This window comes from Siphateles boraxobius, unplaced genomic scaffold (assembly GCF_051911475.1).
Source record: "Siphateles boraxobius isolate OS27281-9 unplaced genomic scaffold, OSU_SipBor_1 56, whole genome shotgun sequence".
Classification (NCBI taxonomy): domain Eukaryota; kingdom Metazoa; phylum Chordata; class Actinopteri; order Cypriniformes; family Leuciscidae; genus Siphateles; species Siphateles boraxobius.
In genome coordinates this window covers 10,458,690-10,483,193 of record NW_027509182.1, presented here as the reverse complement: position 1 = coordinate 10,483,193, position 24,504 = coordinate 10,458,690, and the positions used below count along the sequence as shown (strand labels likewise).

General features: G+C 36.4%; 2 protein-coding genes across 2 annotated transcripts; both read left to right on the top strand.

Annotated features, from left to right (window-relative positions):
- The first annotated feature begins 916 nt into the window (after positions 1 to 916).
- On the top strand, positions 917 to 16,559 carry slc25a11 (solute carrier family 25 member 11). The gene is made up of 8 exons (XM_077206697.1): positions 917 to 1,132; positions 2,703 to 2,855; positions 3,193 to 3,399; positions 8,977 to 9,067; positions 9,690 to 9,780; positions 12,131 to 12,230; positions 14,760 to 14,811; positions 15,477 to 16,559. The coding sequence occupies exons 1-8, from the start codon at positions 1,056 to 1,058 to the stop codon at positions 15,630 to 15,632; spliced, it is 927 nt and encodes a 308-aa protein (XP_077062812.1). The 5' UTR covers positions 917 to 1,055; the 3' UTR covers positions 15,633 to 16,559.
- A 530-nt stretch (positions 16,560 to 17,089) lies between these two features.
- Positions 17,090 to 24,320, top strand: spag7 (sperm associated antigen 7). The gene is made up of 7 exons (XM_077206731.1): positions 17,090 to 17,226; positions 17,747 to 17,814; positions 17,901 to 17,989; positions 18,745 to 18,829; positions 20,089 to 20,178; positions 20,387 to 20,543; positions 23,431 to 24,320. The coding sequence occupies exons 1-7, from the start codon at positions 17,097 to 17,099 to the stop codon at positions 23,547 to 23,549; spliced, it is 738 nt and encodes a 245-aa protein (XP_077062846.1). The 5' UTR covers positions 17,090 to 17,096; the 3' UTR covers positions 23,550 to 24,320.
- Positions 24,321 to 24,504: the final 184 nt, after the last annotated feature.

Sequence of the window (24,504 nt, the reverse complement as noted above, 5' to 3'; positions counted from 1 at the left end):
TTAACTAATGCCTTTGCTGCTGACCTTTGATATCAATAAACAAAAATTACTTTAGATAAACATCACATTTGTGTACATTTTATGACTTGTGTCTTATTTAGGTTATGACTACGATAGGGTCATCCTTAAAATAACCTTTTTATCTAATACAATTATTTTTCGCTATTTTGTTCAAACGTGTCAGAATCAGCCATTGTTCCTTGATCTTCGATACACAAAGTGTTATTCCTCAAGGGGGCGCAAGACAACTCAGAAAACCAAACACAGAACCGCACTCGGGCCGTTTTTGTCTTACTGGAGAAAAACTATAGGCCTAATCGTTTAAATCCATTAATACCAAGAGCTGGTGCCTGACATAACATGAAAATCAACCCACGTATGTAATCCCTAACTGAAGAAAAATATGTAGGCTATACAGTAATAACATAATTGATCCATAATCAGCAGCATTGAGAAAAGTTACAAATGTAAAAGTTACAAATGACCCTTTCTATAAGCTACAAAATATTTCAGCATTGACTCTGAGAAACACACAATAATTAGCCTAGTTAAAAAAGTCTCAGTAATAGTCATAAATATAGTAGCAACAATGCAACCTAAATAAAGTAATATCATATTAAACAAGACAGAGTAGTTTACATCAATTAACACAAGTAAATGGTAAATAAAGCAATTAAGGAGCTTTTTGAAGGTATATATCTAAAATCTCAATCAAATATGTTATGCATATGACAGACGCATAACTTCCAGTAGAATTTGCATTTATTTTTGGTGTTGCTGTTGATGTTAAATTGCCATAAGACCTCTGCAGTGGCTTGAATTCTCTCTTTTTAAAAACTCACTCACAGCTGAAAAGGCGTGTCTGCCTCTTTAAGACACAAAATGACACGTCACGTACGTACACGGCCCCGCGAGTTAAAACTCGTACGTCATTGGTCCATGCGTGTTCCGCTTGTCGTGCGCGTTCCAGGCGAGTCACCTTGCTGTATACAACAGCAGAAGTAAATCAGCAGAAGCGAAGGTGTCCTACAGAAACCCGAACCAGCACTGCAGCCATGGCAGCCGCAGCGCACACGGGCAAGCCCAAAACCTCACCCAAATCTATTAAGTTTCTCTTCGGTGGCTTGGCTGGGTATGTATAATGCGCCTATGCAATCAGCGGCGCTCTCTGTTGCATGGGTTTGAGTTGAATGAGCAACTGATGAGAGTGAGATTAATGATAAGGGTCATTCGTTATCTGCTGTGCGAGCTATTGATCAGAATCAGCATAAGGAGTTTATGTGGTGTGTTATGGTTTTTCTTGTCTGTTTCTCCGAGTTTTGTAGTGAACGAATTTGCAGGCCCCAGAGAAAGCCTGGTAACCCGGTGTCAACATTTGAACTTCACTTTAAATGTCACGCGTCGTCATGTGTCACTGAGGAATGTACGTTGTAGGCCCTCTTTTGTAACTTATTTGTTTCACAAAAGACTTGTCTAAAATCTTTAAATATTAAATTTCATCCTTAAATATATTACTACAAATTTAGGACACTATTAAGACAGTTCCCTCACAGATGGACTCTCTGAAACAAATACAAGACCTGTAAATCAATGCTATTTCTTATACAGGTTGTCCTTAGGTAAATGTTAAAGTCACCATGAAGTAAACATGGACAATTCTTGTTTTTTTTATGGAATTTTGCTGTATTTATTATAAAAGATGTATCCGTGCACTTAATTATTTTCATAAAATTCATGTGCCCTCCTAATCTTTACTCAGAATGTGTTCCCCTCCTTCCACAACTCTGCTCTTTTCTGATGACGTGTTTACTGGCACGAGGGCGGAGCAACCTGTCACCCACATGAGATCCACCAATAGCAAACCACAACCATCCAACCAAATTCCCCACAAACAAAATCCAGTCCGGCCTTAGATATTTTTCTTGACCGAGAAGCCTTTTCACTCTGATATAGGGAAGAAAAGACTATTTCAACTTCCGTTTCATGCACATTTTAAAGGCATTATTGCCTTGTTTGTGTTTAACTGAGCCAAAGTCTAAATTAAACCATAAATGCACAAGTTTAAAAGGAATTTAATTTGTTACTTTTTTTTTTAAAGAAACAGCAGCTGTTGTAGGGTCCTCAGTCAAAAAACGCACTCCTGTTGAAATTTAAATTCTAAATACATTTCAGTCGTTATTTGAAAATAGGCTAGTCTCAAAGGATCCTGTTAAGATTATAAAGCAACAGGATGAACAGTTACTGGATGGACTGCGATTCCTACAGGAGTTTCCGTTTCCAGTTTGTGATTATTCTGAATTTTCCAACTGGAATATTTTATCCTATTGAGGGATCATATTGATCCTGTAGAGAAAAATTAATATTATGTGTCCTTATCTTTTTTTTTTTTTAATTTTTGCTCATTTTAACAGGATTCCTTCAGGATGAGAACAGGGCTTTAAAGTAAATGCATGATTTAGCGGTAACACTTTACAATAAGGTTCATTAGTTAATAAAAATACAGCTGTTCATGTCAGTTCACAGTGCATTAGCTAATGTTAACAAGATTTTAATAAAGCATTAGTAAATGTTGAAATTAACATTAACAAAGATTAATAAATGCTGTATAAGTGCAGTTCATTATTAGTTCATGCTAACTAATGAACCTTATTGTAAAGTGTTACCGATTTAACTAACATGCATGCATTCTCTCTGACTTCCAGGATGGGTGCAACAGTGTTTGTGCAGCCGCTGGACCTGGTGAAGAACCGGATGCAGTTGAGCGGTCAGGGATCCAAAGCTCGCGAGTACAAGACTAGCTTGCACGCCTTGGCTAGTATCCTGCGCAACGAGGGCGTCGGGGGCATCTACACCGGGTGAGAAAGAAAACAATGGCGCGACTGGGCTAGGAAACCAGCGTTGTAGATTAGTGAGGTACACGTTCTCACAACGAGGCGAGAATGTTCAAGTACAGAGTAATGAATTTGAATGAATTATTGAATTAATGTTTTTTTGTTTTTTAACATTAATTTTACCAGACACTGGATGTGAGAAACTAGGGAGCTCTAGCTGGACATCCTTACTGAGTGGCTGTAGATGGAGCCCATAGCTTTACACAAGCAGTAAATATCTGATTAGGTTTATATCTGATACATATCTCGTATATCTCTTGTCTCACTACGCATTTATTCTGTCCCTTGTTTTTAATTGCAGGCTTTCGGCGGGTCTGTTGAGACAGGCTACCTACACCACGACCCGCTTGGGCATCTACACGGTCCTGTTTGAGCGCATGTCTAAAGCGGATGGCACACCTCCCAACTTCTTGATGAAGGCTTTGATCGGGATGACCGCTGGGGCCACGGGGGCGTTCGTCGGGACTCCGGCTGAGGTGGCGCTCATTCGAATGACTGCTGATGGGAGGTAGAAGATTATCATTACGCTTCAGCATAATTCATAATTCACCTAAAAGTGACTAAATAAATCACTTACTATGCGTTCACACTAGGGGTGGGAGATATTGACAAAAATGAATATCTCGATATTTTTTTTCAATATCTCGATATCGATATTCAGACGATATTTTTGCAATCCTTCAAAGAAATGTGTGCAAACTGGTAAAGAAGGTCCAGTTGGTCTTTTGACTTGCTGCATTTGACTTATTATTGTATAGAATTACTAGTACATAAAGATATGAGACATTATTGATTTAAAGACTCCTAAACTTTTTAAAATAATAAAATATTATTCAATAGTCATTTATTATTCAAAGTCTTTATTGTTCTTTTAAATTTTTAATAGGGGTGTAACGGTTCACAAAATTCACGGTTTGTTTTGATATGATACAGTGGTGTCACGGTTCGGTACGTTTTCGATACAGCAAAAATAAAGAAATGCCATAGAAATGTCCTATTTATTAATAGAAAAATTATTTTTAAATAATTGTGAGTTTTCCTACATCTTGAAACTTTTAGTTTTATAAATGGGGGTAATCTTTGAAGGATGAACAAATAATGTTTTGGTCATCACATTAAAAATAAAATTTAAATAACATATAACATTTGAGTTTTGAAGTGCTGGAAAAAGATGTGTGACGCATTTTAATATTTCTGCCAAACTTCCATGGTTACAAGTTAGTGTTACTACATTAAATCCATGGTGATCTGTGGACTTAAAACCTATAACTAGTTCATTCATGGAACAATGTTTCTCCTGGTTTCCACATTAGCGCTGTTTGCTCAGTTAATAATGGAGAAATTGTAATGCTTCTCACTAAATCTCGTAGCGATGTTATTACTTAAGTGGCGAATTCAAATGCTTTGTTTACTTGATCTCTTATGTAGTAACGGTGTTGCTTCAAGATCGGATCGCGCTGCACTGATATTGGTCCGAAATGATAAATGGTCCGTGAAGCACAAAATAATGAGTTTCGTTCTGCTTTCATTACATTTGCCAGTTGATGTTGCGCAACATTGTGGTGTTCGCTCCAGCGCGGATTTTGGTCGGCAGGAAAAATGGTCCAACCACCGGAATGGTTCGGTTTGTAATGCATACGGAACCGATCTCTTGGGAAAATGTATTCCATCTTTTGGACTCATACAACGCAATTTTCTAATGATGCAATCACGAAGCTCGCCACTCGAGGACGCCACAGACATTTAAGAAAAACTTTTTAACTTAAGATCATTTTTCCACAAACAACGCATATTTTGCCTTCTCTTTACGATTTTGGATTGTTGCTTAAACCTAAACGTCATAACACACAGGTAAGAACTTTGTAGTTGTATATTGCAAATTAGTAACTTTAGCAGCTTACTCTCGTGCAATTGAGGAACGATCGTGATTTTGTACAAAAAATAAAATACAGTCAAACCAACCCCTACAGTATTAAAATCGCTACATATAATTCTTTAGAAGGTTATAGTGTGCATTATTTGTTTTCTCTTTAACTTCCTTCAGCTCTTTTCATGTTTGGGGGGTCGGATTGTACAAATTATGAAATATTCGATATCCCAATTTTGCATATCGTCCAGACAACAATTTGGATATTATCGTCTTAACGATATATCGCCCACCTCTAGTTCACACCGCCGCCGGCGAGAGCGGCAAAATTTGCTCTCGCCACCCTGCCAGCGACGCCGTGGAAAGATTCGTGGCTGCTCTGACGTAGATCGAATGCTTGGTCTTTTTTAAAACTTCATTTAAAGGGGCCGCAAAGCAAACAAGCATGTCGATGGTTATTTTTGCAGAAAATTAATCGATGGAAAGAACTTAACAATTATAGTGACATGTTTGCTAACAAAATAAACCAATTAAAAGCCATGTGTGTGGTGTGGCTTTTGTGTTCATGGTTAAGTTCTATTCTAATTTACATTCTCGCAGAAAAAAAGTGTATAAGCACGAAAATCTTGCCTATAAATAGTGTTACGCATCTACTTATCAAATTCAAATGATCAACATCTCCTCTATTTCGCTTGGGAACTAATGTGGTCGGAACCAAAGTTTACAGACTGCGTTCTCTGGAATCCTCTCAAACGGAGCATTTCTACATTCCGATTCGTTGTTGCCGCCGAACCGCGTCATAGCTCATTACCATAAAGTTGACCAGATTTCAAATCTCCTCGTCGCCCTCACCGTCCAAGACGCGCCGCCCCCGCCGGAGCTCGCCGCCGGCTCTCATTGAAAATGAATGACTTCCGGCCACTTTGACGCTCTCGCCGGCGGCAGTGTGAACGCACAGTTAGGCTACGTTCAGACTGTCAGTCCAAATCCGATTTTTGTGCATATCCGACTGAAGATTTCAAGTATGTACGGCAAAAAAAAATCTCATGAAATGTGATTTTTACAAATCCGTTTCAAGCTACATCCAAATGTGGTTTGAAATCCTATTCAAATCGCTTTTCTGGAAATCAGTCTGAACGCTCTGATTGTATTTCACATGGTTAATGTGACTTTCTCACGCACTTACAATGCAAACGTCAGATGTCGTTATAGCAAACATGCTGAAAGTCGCTGCCGAAACAAGGCTGTGTTGTTCCAAAGTGCCGGACAAGCAGAAAATAACAATATAACTGAGACATGTTTGACATTTTAACATTTGTCTGACACTTTTATCCAAAGCGACTTGCATTGTATTTCAAGGTACACATTTTACATTCTTATCAGTTTTTGCTTTCCCTGGGAATTGAACCCATGACCTTAGCGCCAACGCTCTACTGTTTGAGCTACAGGAAATCTACAGGAAAGTTTGTTGACCGACGAGACAACAGTGTGGAAAGAAGCTTTGTATACCAGCCTCTTACGGTTCTGCCACTGCCTCAGAAGACTCATAGTCCAGTACATAAATACATGCATGCATACAGTACAATGGTATTTTTCAAAGCCCTCAAAGAGATTAGAAAATGTGTAAAGGAGTCAAAGCAGCAGCAGGAATTCCTCCATCACACACTAGGGATGGGACGATTACCGGTTTCACTATAAACCACGATAAAATGTACTGACGGTTAGTAATATCGTTTCAAATTCAATTATCATTAAAACCGTGTTTGATTATCGCGATTTTAATAACTCACTATAAATCCTGTCCAGCCAGCAACAGTCTGACGCAGCCGCGCAATGTTTTTTTTTTTTTTTTTTTTTTTGAGAAGGAATGGCGGAAGGCAGTGGCCTTGTTCGGGAGATTTTTAAGCCTTTTAAGAGGACCAAATCTGAGGTGTGGTCATATTTTGGCATTTACAAAAATCCTGGGGGAAACTTAATCGAGGATGGTCACTGTCTCTGCAAAACATGCACATAAAAAAGTCGCTGTGATAGGGGTAAACACTTCAAATCTGTGAGTCGTCCTGTGTGACCATCATCCACTGTTGTAGCGAACGCAAGGCATGTTAACTTTGACCTCAATACTAAAACTACGTCTGGGAAATAATTGGGCACAAAATGTTGTTTTGAGTTGAAATATTTTATCTCACTCACTTGAAATAAACTTGAAGCTTCCGCGAAGAAAAGTTCGCAGCAAGTGGCTTTGAGCCAAAGACGAACGAACAAGTTCAAACAAGACTATTAAGAGTGACATTTAAGAGATAATAATGTATATTCATTGTACACTTATAACACAGATTTTTTTTACCACATAATTATGGCACATATTGAATAGAGATTAATGTCTCTATTATTACCTGTTAAATCCATTTTGTACAGCGTAAAAAACTCGTCCGGACAAGATGATCACAACAATATTATCAAATTCTGTAACAATAAATCAGCTCTGATTTCATTTTCAATACAATCAAAAACGGAGACGCAAGAAGAAGTTGTATTTGAATTAAATGAGCGCACGTCCGTTGTGATATACATGGATGTGCGCTGAGTTATTATAAGGAAGGAAATGGCACAGAATAGAATCTTGCTTTAAAAAGAGCATTTAGCTGCTCGTTTTATTTGTTGTTTGTTGATTCTCAAATATAAAACTTTTTGAAATGTTTTCAGTCTGAGCATCACTTCTTGTTTAACACTTTCATCTTGTTTTAACAAAACCGTGATAATATTGATAATCACGATAATTTCGGTCACTATAATCGTGATATGAAATTTCCATACCGTCCCATCCCTAACACACACACACAAAGATCTGCTGCAAGAAGACGCAGTTCTGACGCCTGTACCGAACTATAATGGGCAACGTCACGAAAAAAACCAAGGGTGCGTCCGAAATCGCACATTCTCTTGAGTAGCTGCTTATTTTGAATAAGTAATTACTTCACAAATGCTAAAAACCGTACATTCTAAATAGTGTGATGTGTGTATGAATGAATGTAATCCGGACGTACTACATCTGCCATGTTGTCATTATCATGTGACCTCCCAGTGTCAGCTGCTTCACTGCCATTCACAAATCCTCTCCCGTGGCCTCATGGGATAGTAAAGTGTCCATTGGATGCACACTTCAGAATCTCACCTGAAGTAGTAATCATCCGGGCACTTTTTGTCTACTCTTTTATTGTACTGTGTATTCAGTACTGTGAATTCAGTCATTGTCACATACTGGTTTTTGCTTACTATATAGTAGGGAAGTGTGTGATTTTTGGAAGCAGCCCAGGCATGCTTAAGCATTCTTTCTGTCCTTTTTTAGGGACGCATCTTGTGAAATCACGTCCTGTTTTTGGTTCTTTTAGATGTCTTTGGTCCGTGTTGCGTTTATATTTTAGTTGAACCGCACCAGAGTTTGTTTGGAACCACTTGTTTAGTGAGCACTTGTCTGCATGTTCGGTGACCACCAAGGTTCAAATGTTCTCACTTATTTAAATGAAGCTCACTAACAGAGCAATCGCACCAGAATTTTTTAAATGGCTACTATGGATACTTCCCCACCCACTCCTCCCGGGACCTGCAGAGACGTTTTTGCTTTTTAGCGGCGTATTGGGGTTCCGGTACACCAGCCATGTCAACGAAACAATGAATGAAAATGAGCTTATGCATATCTAAATTCGCACCTACGGTATCTTTGTAGAACTTCAAAAAAAGAAACAAAAAAGATGCTGCAGCCAATGAGCAGTCGGCGAGGGCTGGCTGCAGGACTACTCAACCTCCATGGACAGTTTTAATGTTTTATCATAACTAATAACTACTCAAGATTTTGCTTTAGTATTTTTTTCGGGCCGGATTCGGAACAACAGCTCGAATTTTTCGGGACGTCTGGTCACCCTAAATAAAATATTTTTTTTTTATTTTCATTTTCTTGAAGACAACACACACACACAAAACAGTAACTATACATGAATATAACTAAATATACTTTCTAAGCAGTACCATTGTACATGCTAAAAATAAAATACATTTTATTAAAAATATATTTAAAAGTAAATTTGTAAATTCAATAATAGTACATAAATAATACTACACTGTTAGTATCATTTGATTGTGTTAATATCATTATCGTTATCTTATTAAATTATTGAAATGTTAATAAAGTATGACTCGCTCCTTTATCTCTTTCTTGTCCAGGTTGCCTCCAGAGCAAAGGAGAGGTTACTCAAACGTCTTCAATGCCCTCATCAGAATCACTAGGGAGGAAGGAGTCACCACACTCTGGAGGGTAAGTGTGTGTTAGAAGAATATGGTTTGTGTGTAATCTTGTTACATGTGCACTAATAATCTAGATTGCAGATGTTCATGCGTTTGAGTTTTATGTTTTTTCCTACATCTTGCTTGTTTTATGTAATTGTGAGACTAAAGCCCCTTTCACACAGATATGCCAGACAATACACTGATAATGTGTCCGGGGATTTGTCCCGGGATCAATCGTTTTTGGTTTATTCACACTACCAGTGATTTTTCGGAATCTGTGTGTGTGTTCACACACATCTCATAAAGATCCTGTAGAGACACGTGACATCGATGTGATGTGTAATGTCTCGCAGCGTCTTAAGTTTACTTATGATCTCGACACACTCGCGCATTTTTTTAAATCATAAATTAGCGATTTGCATTTGGCAATTTTCTGGGATCAATGCGCTGTGTGAAAGGGGCTTTAGCCTATTATTGGGATTTGAATAAGACTGGCTCGATTTGAAAGAAATCCTGGAACTAAATGAATTTTCATGAATTTGATTCTTTTACCAGAAATAGTCTGAAAGTCAGCTGTGATGCTGAAAATGGGTGCCGCAAAATCATACAAAGACTAATGATGTGTGTTTTTCTTTTTATTTCTAATGTAGGGCTGCATACCCACCATGGCCAGAGCAGTTGTTGTGAACGCAGCCCAACTTGCTTCATATTCCCAGTCCAAACAAGCGCTGTTGGACTCTGGTATGGACCTCCTTTTATCTTATCAGTCACAAACATGTAGTATCAGCCCTTCTAGAAAATCTAGCTAATTCCAGATCCTGATGGTATCTTGATGTACACGGTTCGTTGATCTTGGTGGGTAATTAGTTGAACTACCAGTTGGACTAAGCACAAATCAACCTGGTAGACCATCTCGGTCAAGATGGTTAGGGTTGAAAGAACATTGTAGACCAGCAAGAAATCATCTGTCATGCTCCAAAAACCTGCAAGACTGTCCAAAATCTTTCCCTTTTTTTTTTGTAATTTGCTTGTTTCTTACCGAGAACAGCTTTGTTTGTGTTTGCAGGTCATAATTTAGTCTTTTGGTGCTTGGTTTTGATCGTAATAAAAGAAAAAGCATTTCTGGCATCAGAGTTCTGCAAGTACCTGACAGGTGAAGCGCTATTATTTGATGTAACGGGTGGAATAATATTTGCGTAGTCATTTGCGATGCAGGTCGGGAATCATGAGGCACAGGTGGACTGCGGTCCATAGGCAAGACTATTTGAATTCGGTACATGTTGATGGGCAGCTGCTTTCAAGCGGTCTGGTGCATATTGGGTTCACATTCTGAAGACAGTCAAAGGTTTATTTTTACAATGCGTTTTGCAGCGTTGAGAATTAAAGTCAATTGCGCTGATTTAAAGTGATTGAAACCTTCAGTGATTTTATAGGGATCGCTCTTTGCTCGCTTTCTGTATATGGTCTACTCATAATACAAGTGTTATTTCTTTTATGCTGCTAAGTGGACCAATGGCCACATATATATATATATATATATATATATATATATATATATATATATATATATACTGCAGAGTTTCATAAGAGACAATCGTAGTTGGTAGTTTTGTCGGGTAAGGAATTAAGTTAGTGGATTTAATTAATGTTAAGTTTACCAAACAGGACCCGCCGTGTGGGACTCTGCCTGGCATTGCCAAGTGGTTTTGTGTGAGGGTTATAAATATTTGCGGGAACACTTTACAATAATGTTCTATTGGTTAACGTTAGTTAATGCATTAAGTGACATTACCTAACAATGAGCAATATATTTGTTAATTTTTACAGTATGTGTTAGTCTTTATGAACATTACTTAATAAGAATACAAGACAACTGTTCATTGTTAGCTCAGGTCCGATAAATAATATAAACAGAAACAACTTTGGATTAATAAATTCTTTAGAGATATATTTATGATATCATTGTTGATGTTAACTAATGTTAAGAAATGCTCTTTTTTCTTATAAAAGAAAAAAGAAAATCTGTACCCCTTTTTAATTTTATTTCTAATTAAATTCATTTTACTTACTCATTTTATTTATTGATATTTATCCATTTATTTATTTTAGTTTTCCTTTTTTTTCTGCAATATTTTGTCTGTGATCACATATTTAAGGCCTTGGGGAGGTGTTCATTTTTCCCCCCTTGAGGTGTAGTTTTTTGATAACTGCCGGCAGCTCCTTTCTGGAAGAAACTGGGAATTTTGTGTCTGGTTCGGGTAGACACGAAGGCGGGTTGGTCCGAGCCAGTGTTGTTTTGTGTTTTAACTTGAAAAATCCTTTAAAATAAAGTATAAAAAAATTATATTTGAAAAAAACTAATGTTAAGAAAAGTAACCTTATTGTTTGCTAAGGGTGCTTTGACACTGACAGTGATTTGCAGCAGCAAAGTGACTAGAAATATTTCGTTTTCCAATAGAGTTGATGATGAAATGCTGGACATTGTTAATGCAGATGGTGGCGAAGTAGACGAAAGTTTCACTTTTTTTTTTTTTTTTTTTACAAATAAACAGAAAAATGATGCAGCACATAATATGATCGTGCATTATCCGTGTCCTATGGGATACCTTAGTTGACTGCATGATGGAGAATGAAATCTTCCATTTTACCGGCAATACATCCTTTTTGTGATCAAATTAGATGTGGGTTTTGTTTCCCAAAAGCATTGTATGGCTAAGTAGATCTTAAAGACCATTAGTGCAAATGGGTTCTACATTTAGACTTATAATGCCTTTGGAAAAACTAGCTCAGATCAGTTTTGCAGCACACCAATAACATGACATCCAGTAGTAGCAACACCTTTGAGTTTTTCATAATTCAGTTTTCACGTGGTCAATTCAAAGTGTTTTTTGTGAAAATGTTTTCTAAGCAATGTCTAAATGTGATTCAGATGAATTAGTGATTAACCAATCACTAACTGTTATTTACTTACCATAGTAAGAATGGACTATTGAAGTGTGTTCTTCTGATTGAATGAAATGTTGAACTGAGGTCAATCTGAAAGGTACTGCAATTATCCATTTAAAATTTCTCTCTACTTCTGTTTGTGCAGGATATTTCGGAGATGATATCTTGTGTCATTTCTGTGCCAGTATGATCAGTGGACTGGTCACCACCGCTGCCTCCATGCCAGTTGATATTGTTAAGACCAGGTACAGCTTTACTTCCTAATGAAAATTGTAATTTATTCACCCTCATGTCGTTCCAAACCCAAATTACTTTCTGTCCCTCCATTGAAAGTCTGTTCCCCCAAAACTGTGTTGGTTTAGAGCAGTGGTTCCCAACCTTCTTTTGTCTAAGACCCCCTTTTTCCCAAGAAAATATTTTAGGGCCCCCCTTCACATTTAATGATATTGTCGCTCTTGTAAGCTTGCAGCAAGGATGACAAAATGTTTTGTTTGTGTGTTTATTACTATAACCAGATATGTTTATGCACAAATAATAGAGTATAATATTGAAAATACTATAACAAAAAAGTAAGCCTAGGAGTAGCCTATTAATTGGCCCTATTTGAAATGCAATAACAAAAATATCAGTATTCACACTGGTGTGTAGGGGGAAAAAAATTATATAGGCTATTACTAAATGACTTTTGTCTGGGACCTCGTTGAAAACCCATTTTTTGGTCAGCCAGGGGATAGCTAATGTAATTGTAATATGATCGTTTGGCGCTCAAGTGATTAATAAACATGCGTTTATTAACAGAATAATGCGTATTGTGGAAGAACTTTGTAGCCGGAGCTACTTCTCTCTGTTTATGTCTATGACGTGTCACTCAGGCACTGGGTTACACAGCAGCGGTGCGACCCGAACCAGTGTAAAATAGTCCCAATATAAACACTTATTATAGGTGTAACATAGTGACTCAGGATAAGACAAAAACACGGTTTGGAAAAAGGATTCATGATGTACTCCGTCATTATATAAATTTAGTACATTTTGAACACAAAAAAAAGTTACGGACTGCTGCTTTAATGCTCACTGTTCAACATTTTTCAAAATGTGGGCCGCGACCCCCATGTTGGGAACCGATGGTTTAGAACATTCATAAAGCGATTGCAAAAAAATATCCATATGAATCGAGTGATTTAAATCAAAGTCTTATGAAGCAACATGATTGCTTTATATGATGAACATATTTAATTTGGGCTTTTATTCACATATAAATATTCATCTGCAAACTATGGCATTGAATTTTGGCAAACAGAAGCTCAAGCATGCTTGCTTAATGTGTGAGAACCAATGAGGTTCATTATCACGTGTCACTCAAACATGCTTGAGCTGCTGTTTATTTTCGCTGATCAATGTTTATATGTGAATAAAAGCCGAAAGACAATCTGTTCATCATATAAAGTGACTTTAAACCACTCGATTCATATGGATTTATTTTACAATCTCTTTATGAACCTTGAGGGTGAATAGACTTTCAATGGAGGGACAGAACCGAAATCTCTCAGATTTCGTTAAAAATATCTTCAATTGTGTTTTTAAGATGAACCGAAGTCTTCTGGGTTTAGAACGACATTAGAGTAATTGATGACAGAATTGTATCTCTTTAAACAAATATAACATGCATGATAACTAGCGATGAATATGTTGACTGAAGCCGACAGTTAGTTAATAATTAATTTCCATTTTATGGTCCAACACCAGTGTGACAGATTTCAAACCTGCGATTGCATTCACAATAAAGGCTTGAATCTAATATTGGTATGACCGATAAATTGTGCATCACTAATCATAACCATTTCAGAATTACTTTTATTTGCGATGTGGTTTACAGAGTTTTATAAACAAACCTTGTTTATAAGGAACTGGCTTGATGCCAGGAGTATCAGTATTGCAGAAACATCATAAACGGTATAAAGTTCTAAACCTCATATGCTTTACCATTACTAAAATGTGTCTGGAAATTGTGCATTGGTGTGCTTTATGTACCAAAACTATCAAAATATAACCTTGTATGGTGGAAGGATGAGTGCAGGTCAACGAAGGTAGTTGACGGAGTATATTTTGTTCAGATGTGTGCAGGTAAAGGTTGTAAAATCTGGAGCTGATAATTAAGCTAACTGCTTTAAGGGACCATCATTCTTTATTATCTTATAACGTATACATGCTAGTGGTCAAAGGGTTTTTCAATGCCTGATACAGCTACTCGTATGTAGAGAGCAAGGTGGCCAAACACACATCACAGAATATACATGCTGTATAAAAGATATTTAATTAGGTTTGAATGGCAAAAATCACAGCAAATGCAATATATCACACTAATTGTTGTTGCTGGAAATTCAACATTTTATGTTAACCATTTTGATATAATATTTTAAAATTAACATTATTATATATAGTATGACATTCTTATAATAGAGCATAGCACTAACACCATGTTCATGTGTTTTATTTGATGAATGATAAAGTAACTTAAATGTACTTACAAGGTACTTCATCTCATTCGATTTATTATTATTTCCATTTTTACAATTTGGAAGCAAACCAAAAGATAAGATTTGATAAGACAATTGAGTCACTCATTAAATAAGACCTGACTTAAAAACAGAAGACTCAAAACATTCATTCAAATCATTAAGTTTTGCCTATTCTGGTTGTTTTCTGTGCAGCAGGTTTGGGTAGATATTGTGCTGATTATCCAATGCTAACATGTATCTCATTCTTTTCAAAAGAATCCAGAACATGAGAATGATTGATGGGAAGCCGGAGTACAAGAATGGTTTGGTATGTTCTTAATTCACTCTAGTCAATCTCTTGTCTGTTTTAAGCTGCTGATCTCAGACAGCTCGAGATGTGACCTTTCAGTCACGTTGGTGTAGGGAGAAATCAGAGATGGATCAAGTTTCAGGAAAAGCTTATTTCTGCCACAAAATAAAAATGGGCAGTTGAAATGTTTTATATACCAATTCTTTGATTTTTTTAAATTCTGAGTTTGTCTGGAAACTCTGAGCAATTCTGACTTTTCCTCATAATTCTAGGTTTACATCTCGCAATTCAGATTTTTTTCCCTCAGAATTCTCAGTTTACATCTGGCAATACGTTTTTTTTTTCTATTTTTCTCACAACTTTTTTATATGGTTATCCTGTGGTGGAAATAGGCTTCCATGAAAACTTCTTATCTCGGAGGAAACCAAAAGACTAGTAATCAGTTGATTTGCACTGAGTTGCAGGTATTAGAGCACCAACAGTAACGTTTAATCAGCAGGTCGGGACGGCATGACTTTTTCAGTACAATTGTAATGGGTACACTGGATAAAATACTAAGTAAAGTTTAAATACACTTGTGCAATAATTAAATGTCCTTTATTATTATTTTTGTTGTTAGTGGTGGTATAGTCTCTGACACTTCCAGCCTTTTTCTCATTCTTTTTCACTTTTTCTTTCTTAAGGAGGTATTGGTGAAGGTCATAAGAAACGAAGGATTCTTCAGTCTGTGGAAGGGTTTCACTCCATATTACGCTCGTCTTGGGCCGCACACGGTTCTTACCTTCATCTTCCTGGAGCAAATGAACAAGTTCTACAAGATCTATTTCCTTGACTCCTAGATATGTCTTTCGGGTCATCAGGGGACAGCACAGGCCATACTTCCACATTGTTTTTCTCCCACATCTGGTTTCCCAGTATAGTTTCCATTTTTGATGGTTGGTAACAGAACCAATGTATAGAGTGGATTGTGGCCCTTTGCTGTGGTGGTAACTGTGAAGACCATTTGGACTCTTATATTGCATAGACTGACTAACTGACTGACCACATTATAGATTGAATTAAATGAAGGTATCGCTCACTCCAGTAAGACCCCAGTTTTAGTTTTAAATTATATTTATGTAACCCCCCTCCCCCACACAATCTTGTCCTCCTTAAAGGTCAACAACTGTACTGACCTGTCAACAGGCTTCATTGTAACTTGTGAGGAATCTTTGTCAATACAGATGCGAACCTGTATTTTAGTGAATCATAAAAGACTTTTCTCTTTCTTCTCATAATTATTTTGAATCTAACCAGCATACACACAATTGTGTGCAAAACACTTATGATCACAATGCAGTGACAACAACTTAGCCTCACATCAGCATGTTCTACCATAAAGACTGCTTTGCATTGATCATTTGGTGATGTTTGTTTGCATTGAGCACAATTAACTGGAAACTGTTACTGTGTAATAAAGATAATGAGGTGTGTAAAGGCCAATACCACACCAGCTGGCTGCTTGTGCTGTATTAAAGTTTGAGGTATTCGAGGTATTCGTCTGAGGAACTATGAAAGTAACAGTGGAATTATTGTTCTCTTAAATTTCGGGATGAAAAGAATTCCAAATTTTCAACACTTGATAATTTCTTCCTAGTATTTAAGGCATTGATTGCATTTTTGTTTTTAAATGAATAGTGATATCAAACGAGACCAGCTTTTAAAAATAATCCTGCTATTGTGGTTTTCATCAAGTAAAGAAACTAATAAAATTGTGGTGTTTTTCATTTGCTTGCTGTTTTAAGTAACACTTCATTAGTAAACTTGAAAACATGATTTTTTTTAAATGTTATATAAAATATTTATATAATATACTTTGTTGTTGTACTGCTGGGTGTAGAACAAGTTATTCTTGCTTAATTTCTATACATGACATAATCATGTATAAAATCATGATCTAAAAAGAACAAATTGATAATTAACCAAATATTATTTTTTATATATATAAATATTCCATTTAGAAACGTAATTAATAAAACCTTTAAAATATACATATTCTAAACTGATAGTAAAGAGAGTCAATACGTGAATAAATGAGCAGAATAAACGAAATACTGTCTGAATAATATGCATAACATCAAAAGCATTTTTGTAGTTTTTTAAAAGTTCCTACGTGATAAAAACTTATGTAGCAAGCATTTGCTCAACTATGACTATTCATCGCACGCCTAGGTGTTTTTAGATTGAGCCCATTTATTTGGATTTAAGTACGTCACTGTGAAATCCGTTGGTTGGACCACATTACCCAGAATGCAATTTCAAGAATGCAGCATGCAGCGAGTTTCCGGTCAGAATTAGACAGTCCAAAGATGGCGGACCTCCTGGGCTCGATCTTGAGCTCGATGGAAAAGCCTCCAACCGTTCACAACCAAGAAAGCCGACGGAAAGCTAGAGGTATAAAGTTTTAATTCTACAAATACACTTCCTTGTAGCTAAGAATATGAAACTGAGAATGCTTGTAGATTTTCAAGTGGAAATAAACAAATATCCGAGTGCCCTCTGCGACACTAACTCTGCAATAAATATAACCAATCAGCGCCTGAGAAATAATACATGAACTTATATACGTCATCTGTCGTTGAAAAATCCTCTCGACGTCATATCTGGTTTGTTGATGCCTTTTGTGGTTGGTATTAAACTGTTTTATAAATAGGCCAGCTGTACATTTGCTTAAAAGTGTGTCTTAAAAACACGAATAATCTATTGCAATATAGCAGCTCAACAATAATATTTAAGCTTAAATAATATTAAAGCCACAGCAATTTCATAAACAATGTTTACAATGTTCAATAAATTGTCTACTAACAATAAATTGTTCACTAACAATTCCAACGGTGCACGTACAGGTCTTGCGTATAAATAATATTTGTAATTTTTATTGTATATTCTGATTATTTTTGTTCTTATTGTGCAGAACAAGCAGCCAGAATGAAGAAGCTCGAGGAGGATGAGAAGAGGAAAAAAAATGAGTTTAGGAGAAAGGTACTGCCTTTCTTTGTCTCACATAAACAGGAGCCTATGACATCGTAAGCTTTTGTTCATGAAAATGAGTGTGATTTTTGCTCTAGATGGAGAAAGAGGTGTCTGACTTCATTCAGGACAGCAAACTGCAGAAGAAGAAATATAACCCAATGGGAAAGATTGAGAGGAGCATATTGTGAGTTCGGCACAGTGTCATTTTAGTATCATTGATAGCCTATACTATTATAGTTTTTAAGTAATATTTTGAATTGGCCTTTATTTTAATATTTTTCCGTTTACATTTTAAATGTAGTTGACATTTTAGTAATGTATGTGTTTTTGTCATTATTATTGTTGTTTAAATATGTTCATATATTTTCTGTTCATTTTGTTTCTCATTTTAGTACATAAAATTAGTCGTCCTTAATGCTTTATGTAATATTGCAGTATTTATTATAAATGATTTATCCATGCACATAGCAATTTTTTTAGATGCATGTGCCCTTGTAAATCTTTAATCAAAATATACATCACAATAAGGTAGGAAAATACTATCACAACTTTTGTTTCATGCTGACTTTAAACTAAATGGAAATGAAAAATATTGTCTGCGGCTCACGCTTAAAATAAACAGAATGATATCGTCCTTTACGCTGTATTTTTTTTTTATAAATTTCAAGACATGATGAGGTCTTCTGCAAACTGCAGATACTTTCGATTATCGAGTTCAATTCCTAGATTAGGGTTAAATTTTATGCCCTTCAGAATGGCATAAGATTTGTTCCGAGTCAGTAACATTACCAGCTGTGACTAATCAATGTTAAAATGCATTTATTTTAAAAGCAGTCTGCTATTATAGTTTAATTTTAAGAAACAACTATAAGTAAGCCATCGGTTGTTTTTTTGATTGGTGTACAGTACCATTCATGCTAACACCTCCACTTCTCTCAGACATGATGTGGCCGAGGTCGCAGGGCTGTCGTCCTTTTCCTTTGGTGAGGATGAAGAGAGCAGATACGTCATGCTGTTTAAAAAGGTAAGTATTGAAGACAACTTTCTCTCCAGAGGATCTTTGTTAATATGTTTAATATACTTTATATCGAAAGATTTTAATTCTGTTCTCACCAGAGTTATTATAGCTATCTGAAATAAAAACTAACACCATTAACATTTATTTTTTGCTTGAAATAAAATAAATGTTTACAAAAAATTAAATATATTAAAAAAAACTTAAAATTATTTAATGTCAGAATTTCTCATTTTTATTTATTTTAACTTGATGTGGAAAAATAACTCAAATAAAAATACTGACATTTAAAAAAAATGCCAAAAATTCTAAAAAAAATAAAAATGGAAAATAATAATAAATGTATTTACATTTAATTCTACAGCGTACCATATTATACAGATTTTTTCAAAGCGGCTTCATAGCGATAAACAGTTAAACTGTACATTAAGCAAAATTCATAAATAATGTAACTATATTGGCGCTTGCAACGCCAAGGTCATCATGGGTTCGATTCCCAGGGAAAGCAAGAACTAAGAACTGATAAGAATGTAAAATGTGTACCTTGAAAAGCAATAATGCCAAATGCATAAATGTAAATGTAAACCCTAACTGACCAAACCAAAAGGGATTTAACAATACAGTATATCGTGTCACAATATATCACAATACAAAAAATGCAACAATATGTATCGTGGATAGTGACAATATTTATTGTGTATAGTTCACCCAAAATAAAAATTACTATGTGAGAAAAAAAATCTAGTTTTCAGAGTTTAAGTCTCTCAGTACTAGATTACACTGCTATATATAATGTATAATGCTGCAATGGGGGGATATTTGTGGGTCCTGATATTGCCAAATGTCTGATGTTTCCAGAAAAAAGTGACCAACATTATTTGAAATATATCTATTCAGTGACTAGCAAGCAGATTCGTCTAAATAACTCTGTATTTTCAGCTTAAGAATCATGAATATTTTTATTATGGTGTCACTATTGTCCTGTACATTGGGTTACCAGCACCAAATCCAAGCCTATTCATTTACACACACAATGTAATACAAATTTTAGCATTTTAATCAACAGTACATTTTTTTTGTTTACCATATGTCTTCAAGTATCGCAATAAAATCGTGTCGTGATTGTGACATGAGGGTATAATTACACCCCTAAAAACTATCTCAGGTGTGACAGTAGTGAAAGAAAAAAAAATCTCAGGAGAAACCAGTTCGTCTCTATCCTAAATTAACGAACACTGTATTAATGCTTAGTGTGTTTGGTTTTGAAGGAGTTTGCACCATCAGATGAAGAACTGGAGGCTTATCGCAAAGGTGAGGAGTGGGACCCGAAGAAAGCCGAGGAGAGGCGTCGACTAAAGGTAAGAGGACGTCCATAAAGAATACTGTGCAAGAGCAGCAGTCTGTTAGGCTTCAAAACCTCAGATAAGCAGAGAAAGTCATTTCCTTATCTTATAGAGCTTTGTTATGCATTAATATTTCTGTTGGGAAGTATCTGTCTAATTGGATATCCTGTATTTTACTACTTCTTCGAACACATATTTACATGTTTTACTGCACTCTCTTCAGGAAAAGGCTGCACTGGAGATGGAAGCAGCCAGTCACAGTGTGAAGAGGCCAGCGTCGCCCAACTCAAACTACAGAGACAAATACAGCCATCTGATAGGAACGTCTGCTGCTAAAGACGCCGCACACACGCTGGAAGCCAACCAGGCATATGGCTGTGGTGTGTATATATTTAAAGGATCTTAACACTTAGTAAAAACACTTTAAATCTATATCACGCAGCTCTGTGTCCCCTAAATAACTAACGAGTGAAGTATAGCACATTTAGTGCATTTGACACTTGAATTAGTTAACCCTGGGTACATGTAATCCTAGGTTATCTTGCGTCACGTTTCACACTGCTCATGGCTTACCTGGGGTTGACAATTACATTTTTTTTAATGAATGAATTTATTTTAGAAAAGGGACTGTGTACATTAATTAACATTCTTAAATGTAAATGTACCCAAATGAGTGGAGAAGCGGAAGTGTAATGGACCTATAACCCAGAGGTTGATGGATCGAAACCATAGACTGCTTTACTTATAGACACTTAACCCCTAGTTGCTCCAGAGGCGTGCGACCTCTGACATATAGCAATTGTAAGTCGCTTTGGATAAAAGCGTCAGCTAAAGGAATAAATGTACATGTAAATTAGCCCGAAGGCTAGTTTTCATTGGTAGTCCCTTTGCCAGATGTTATTAGGCTCTAAACTAGGAAAAAGAGTTAAACATTACAACAATACACTAAAACAGTCATAAAATTAGAACTTGTAATCCTGGTTATTGATAAGCTACTATTTCAGACTGTACACTCCTAAACCCCAGGTTAAACATGTACACTCCTAAACCCCAGGTTAAACATGTACACTCCTAAACCCCAGGTTAAACATGTACACTCCTAAACCCCAGGTTAAACATGTACACTCCTAAACCCCAGGTTAAACATGTACACTCCTAAACCCCAGGTTAAACATGTACACTCATGTACACTCGTAAACCCCAGGTTAAACATGTACACTCATGTACACTCCTAAACCCCAGGTTAAACATGTACACTCATGTACACTCCTAAACCCCAGGTTAAACATGTACACTCATGTACACTCCTAAACCCCAGGTTAAACATATACACTCATGTACACTCCTAAACCCCAGATTAAACATGTACACTCCTAAACCCCAGGTTAAACATGTACACTCCTAAACCCCAGGTTAAACATGTACACTCATGTACACTCGTAAACCCCAGGTTAAACATGTACACTCATGTACACTCCTAAACCCCAGGTTAAACATGTACACTCATGTACACTCCTAAACCCCAGGTTAAACATGTACACTCATGTACACTCCTAAACCCCAGGTTAAACATGTACACTCATGTACACTCCTAAACCCCAGGTTAAACATGTACACTCATGTACACTCCTAAACCCCAGGTTAAACATGTACACTCATGTACACTCCTAAACCCCAGGTTAAACATATACACTCATGTACACTCCTAAACCCCAGGTTAAACATGTACACTCATGTACACTCCTAAACCCCAGGTTAAACATATACACTCATGTACACTCCTAAACCCCAGGTTAAACATTCTTCTTGGCATATTTGCTGTGTCAGTGCCACTGATTGGATGAAGCCAGCATGTGATATTGTTATAAAAAGACTCTAAAATTGTGCATCCTCTATATATTGCTGACTATACCATCAAGTTTTTCCTGAATGGACTTTTCGTACTATAAAGGTAAACTAGAAAAAAATGTTGTGCTCCAAATAGACAAGAAATTGTTTTGCTTCAGGTGCGCAGACCAAGGGAATACTTGAAAACGAGTAAGAAGGTTGTTGGCTCCACACCGAATCCAGTACAGACTGAAGAAGTCTAACAAAACATTTTTTATTTTATGAGTTGCATCGTGCAAAGTGCATGAGAATTAAAAACCGGTATACACGAGCAAGCAGACGTTTCAGCTCATTGATATCTTCAGTGCTCTGTAAGCACTTTGCACTATAAATGTATGAATAAAACTCTTTTTCGCTGCAGTTGATGCATTTTCCGTCCCCATCTGACATTTTCCCCCACAAACACTGAAACTACTGTTTCTACAACACTGTGTTTCTGTGACTGCCCAAAGCTCATAATATAAGGCACACAGAGATGCAAATAAGCTGTTTAAACTGGGCGTGTCAAAAGAAGTGAACCCTCTTTCACTTGTCCTGTTCTCGACAGACTCAAGTGTGTGGATTATGTCAGAAACTGAAGTCCAGTGTAGACGGCATCAGTCATTATAATGTGTTTTATTTGCATTTGACCCAATGCTCACATCCAGTGTAGATAAAGTCTCAGCCGTTAAGCGACTGAATGCCAGTGGGCGGGGCCTGGGGTGTCATGATGTTTGATGATGATGATTCATTGATGTCTTGCTCTGGAAGCGGTCATATGCAGATGTGTGATGTCAGAAGTCACACAATATCAAAACAAGCCGGTTTTGGAGCTTGATTAAATAAATGCATTGTTTTTACAGTAATAAGGAGAATTTTAAGCTATGAAACTTGCAGGATGTTTTAATTGTACAAAGACCATTATGTGTCAAAAAATCCATGCAAATTTGATTTCTCATGTCATGACCCCTTTAAATATAGAAACTGGGGAGATTTTTAACACACAGTGGTGTAGCAAATGACGTAAAATCTTCAAAAGTCCTTCAGATTCAATCAATTACAAGTGGTCACAGGAGATGCATGTTACTGCCAGGTAGAAACATGGGTAACACATTAGTTTAGGGTCCATTTCTCACTATTTACTAGCTGCGTATTAGCATTTTGGTTTTTATTAGATTTTGGCTGTTTATTTGTACTCGTAAAGCACATATTAATGCCTTTTTAAGCATTCTACATTCCTAATCCTACCCAATACCTAAACTTAACCACTACCTTAGTCTATTGAGGCAAAAGTCTTAGTTAATAGTGAGAATTGGACCCTAATTTAAAGTGTGACCAAAAATATGTAATCTTTGCCTTGAATTTTTTTTTTTTACCATGTGTGTTTACTCTTTGTTACAGTTCCTGTGGCCAATAAGAGAGACACTCGCTCCATTGAGGAAGCCATGAACGAGATCCGAGCCAAAAAAAGGCAGAAGAAAGGCGAGGAAGAAGGAGCTGGCAGCGCCACCGGTGTGTGAGAGGCGTGTGTGTGTGTGTGTGTATATGAGCAGTTGGGTGATGGAACAGTATTTTACTCCTATGACAATGTTTTACATGAACAGCAGGGTTTGGTAAAGATGAATTTATGCACATAAAGGCAGTCCAGAACTGCCACAGTACAAGCGCACTGTTCAAAAATGCTTTGAACTCTATATTACTGTCCCAAATAATGTGTTTTTAAAGGTCATTATTAGAATAAACAGAAACATGTTGTTTAATATAGCAAATCCCTGTGTATTTTGGCATGGTGATCTCTATTAGCTCTATTTAATATAAGTTATCTGTTAAAACACATTTGGTTTTATTATAGGTTTCATTTGCATTTCCATTGATTAAAAGAGTCATATTTATTGCCTTGACATAATTGGTAGTTTTGACTCCATGGATATTTTAATCGTGTTTATTTTAAGTCATGAGACTGCATGTCCTTAAACTAGTAGTTGTTTCTTGTAACTGTTCTGTTGCTTTGTTTTAAATAAATTTGGTTAAGGATATGTTTTAAGTGTACATTGTGTCTTTAATATACAGGTGTTGAATTCCGTCTGTTTGCATTGAGCTCTAATAAGCATATGTATCTCATCTCATCTGTATCTAACATATTTTGTCCATTTACACTGGCTAGTCATCATTTTGGGTCATTGACCATGACTAGATGGATCAAATATGATGCTAAAATGTATTTAAGCCTACTGTAATGACATAAAAACGTTTCAAAATAAAGATTCAGAATCAGTTGTGCTGAAGGCAAATCGTGTTCCCCGTCTCTTCACTGGCTGATGGTTTACCCTTTATTTACCCTTCAAACAAAATCGTGTGTATAACTGTGTGTATAAGTGTAATTCTCCCGGTTATTTATATTTACTACAATTTTAAATCCTTGCCCTATTTAAACGTTTTCTTAACTTTTTTTTTGAACATTTGCCACTGAAAGAA

What these genes read in the sequence shown, in the direction of transcription:
- slc25a11 (XM_077206697.1), top strand. Translation starts at nt 1,056, where the DNA reads ATGGCAGCCGCAGCGCACACGGGCAAGCCCAAAACCTCACCCAAATCT. An exon ending in GTCGGGGGCATCTACACCGG is followed by an intron (nt 2,856 to 3,192) that starts GTGAGAAAGAAA and finishes TTTTAATTGCAG; the next exon opens with GCTTTCGGCGGGTCTGTTGA. An exon ending in CGGAGTACAAGAATGGTTTG is followed by an intron (nt 14,812 to 15,476) that starts GTATGTTCTTAA and finishes TTCTTTCTTAAG; the next exon opens with GAGGTATTGGTGAAGGTCAT.
- spag7 (XM_077206731.1), top strand. Translation starts at nt 17,097, where the DNA reads ATGCAGCATGCAGCGAGTTTCCGGTCAGAATTAGACAGTCCAAAGATG. An exon ending in AGGAGAGGCGTCGACTAAAG is followed by an intron (nt 20,179 to 20,386) that starts GTAAGAGGACGT and finishes CACTCTCTTCAG; the next exon opens with GAAAAGGCTGCACTGGAGAT. An exon ending in CAACCAGGCATATGGCTGTG is followed by an intron (nt 20,544 to 23,430) that starts GTGTGTATATAT and finishes TCTTTGTTACAG; the next exon opens with TTCCTGTGGCCAATAAGAGA.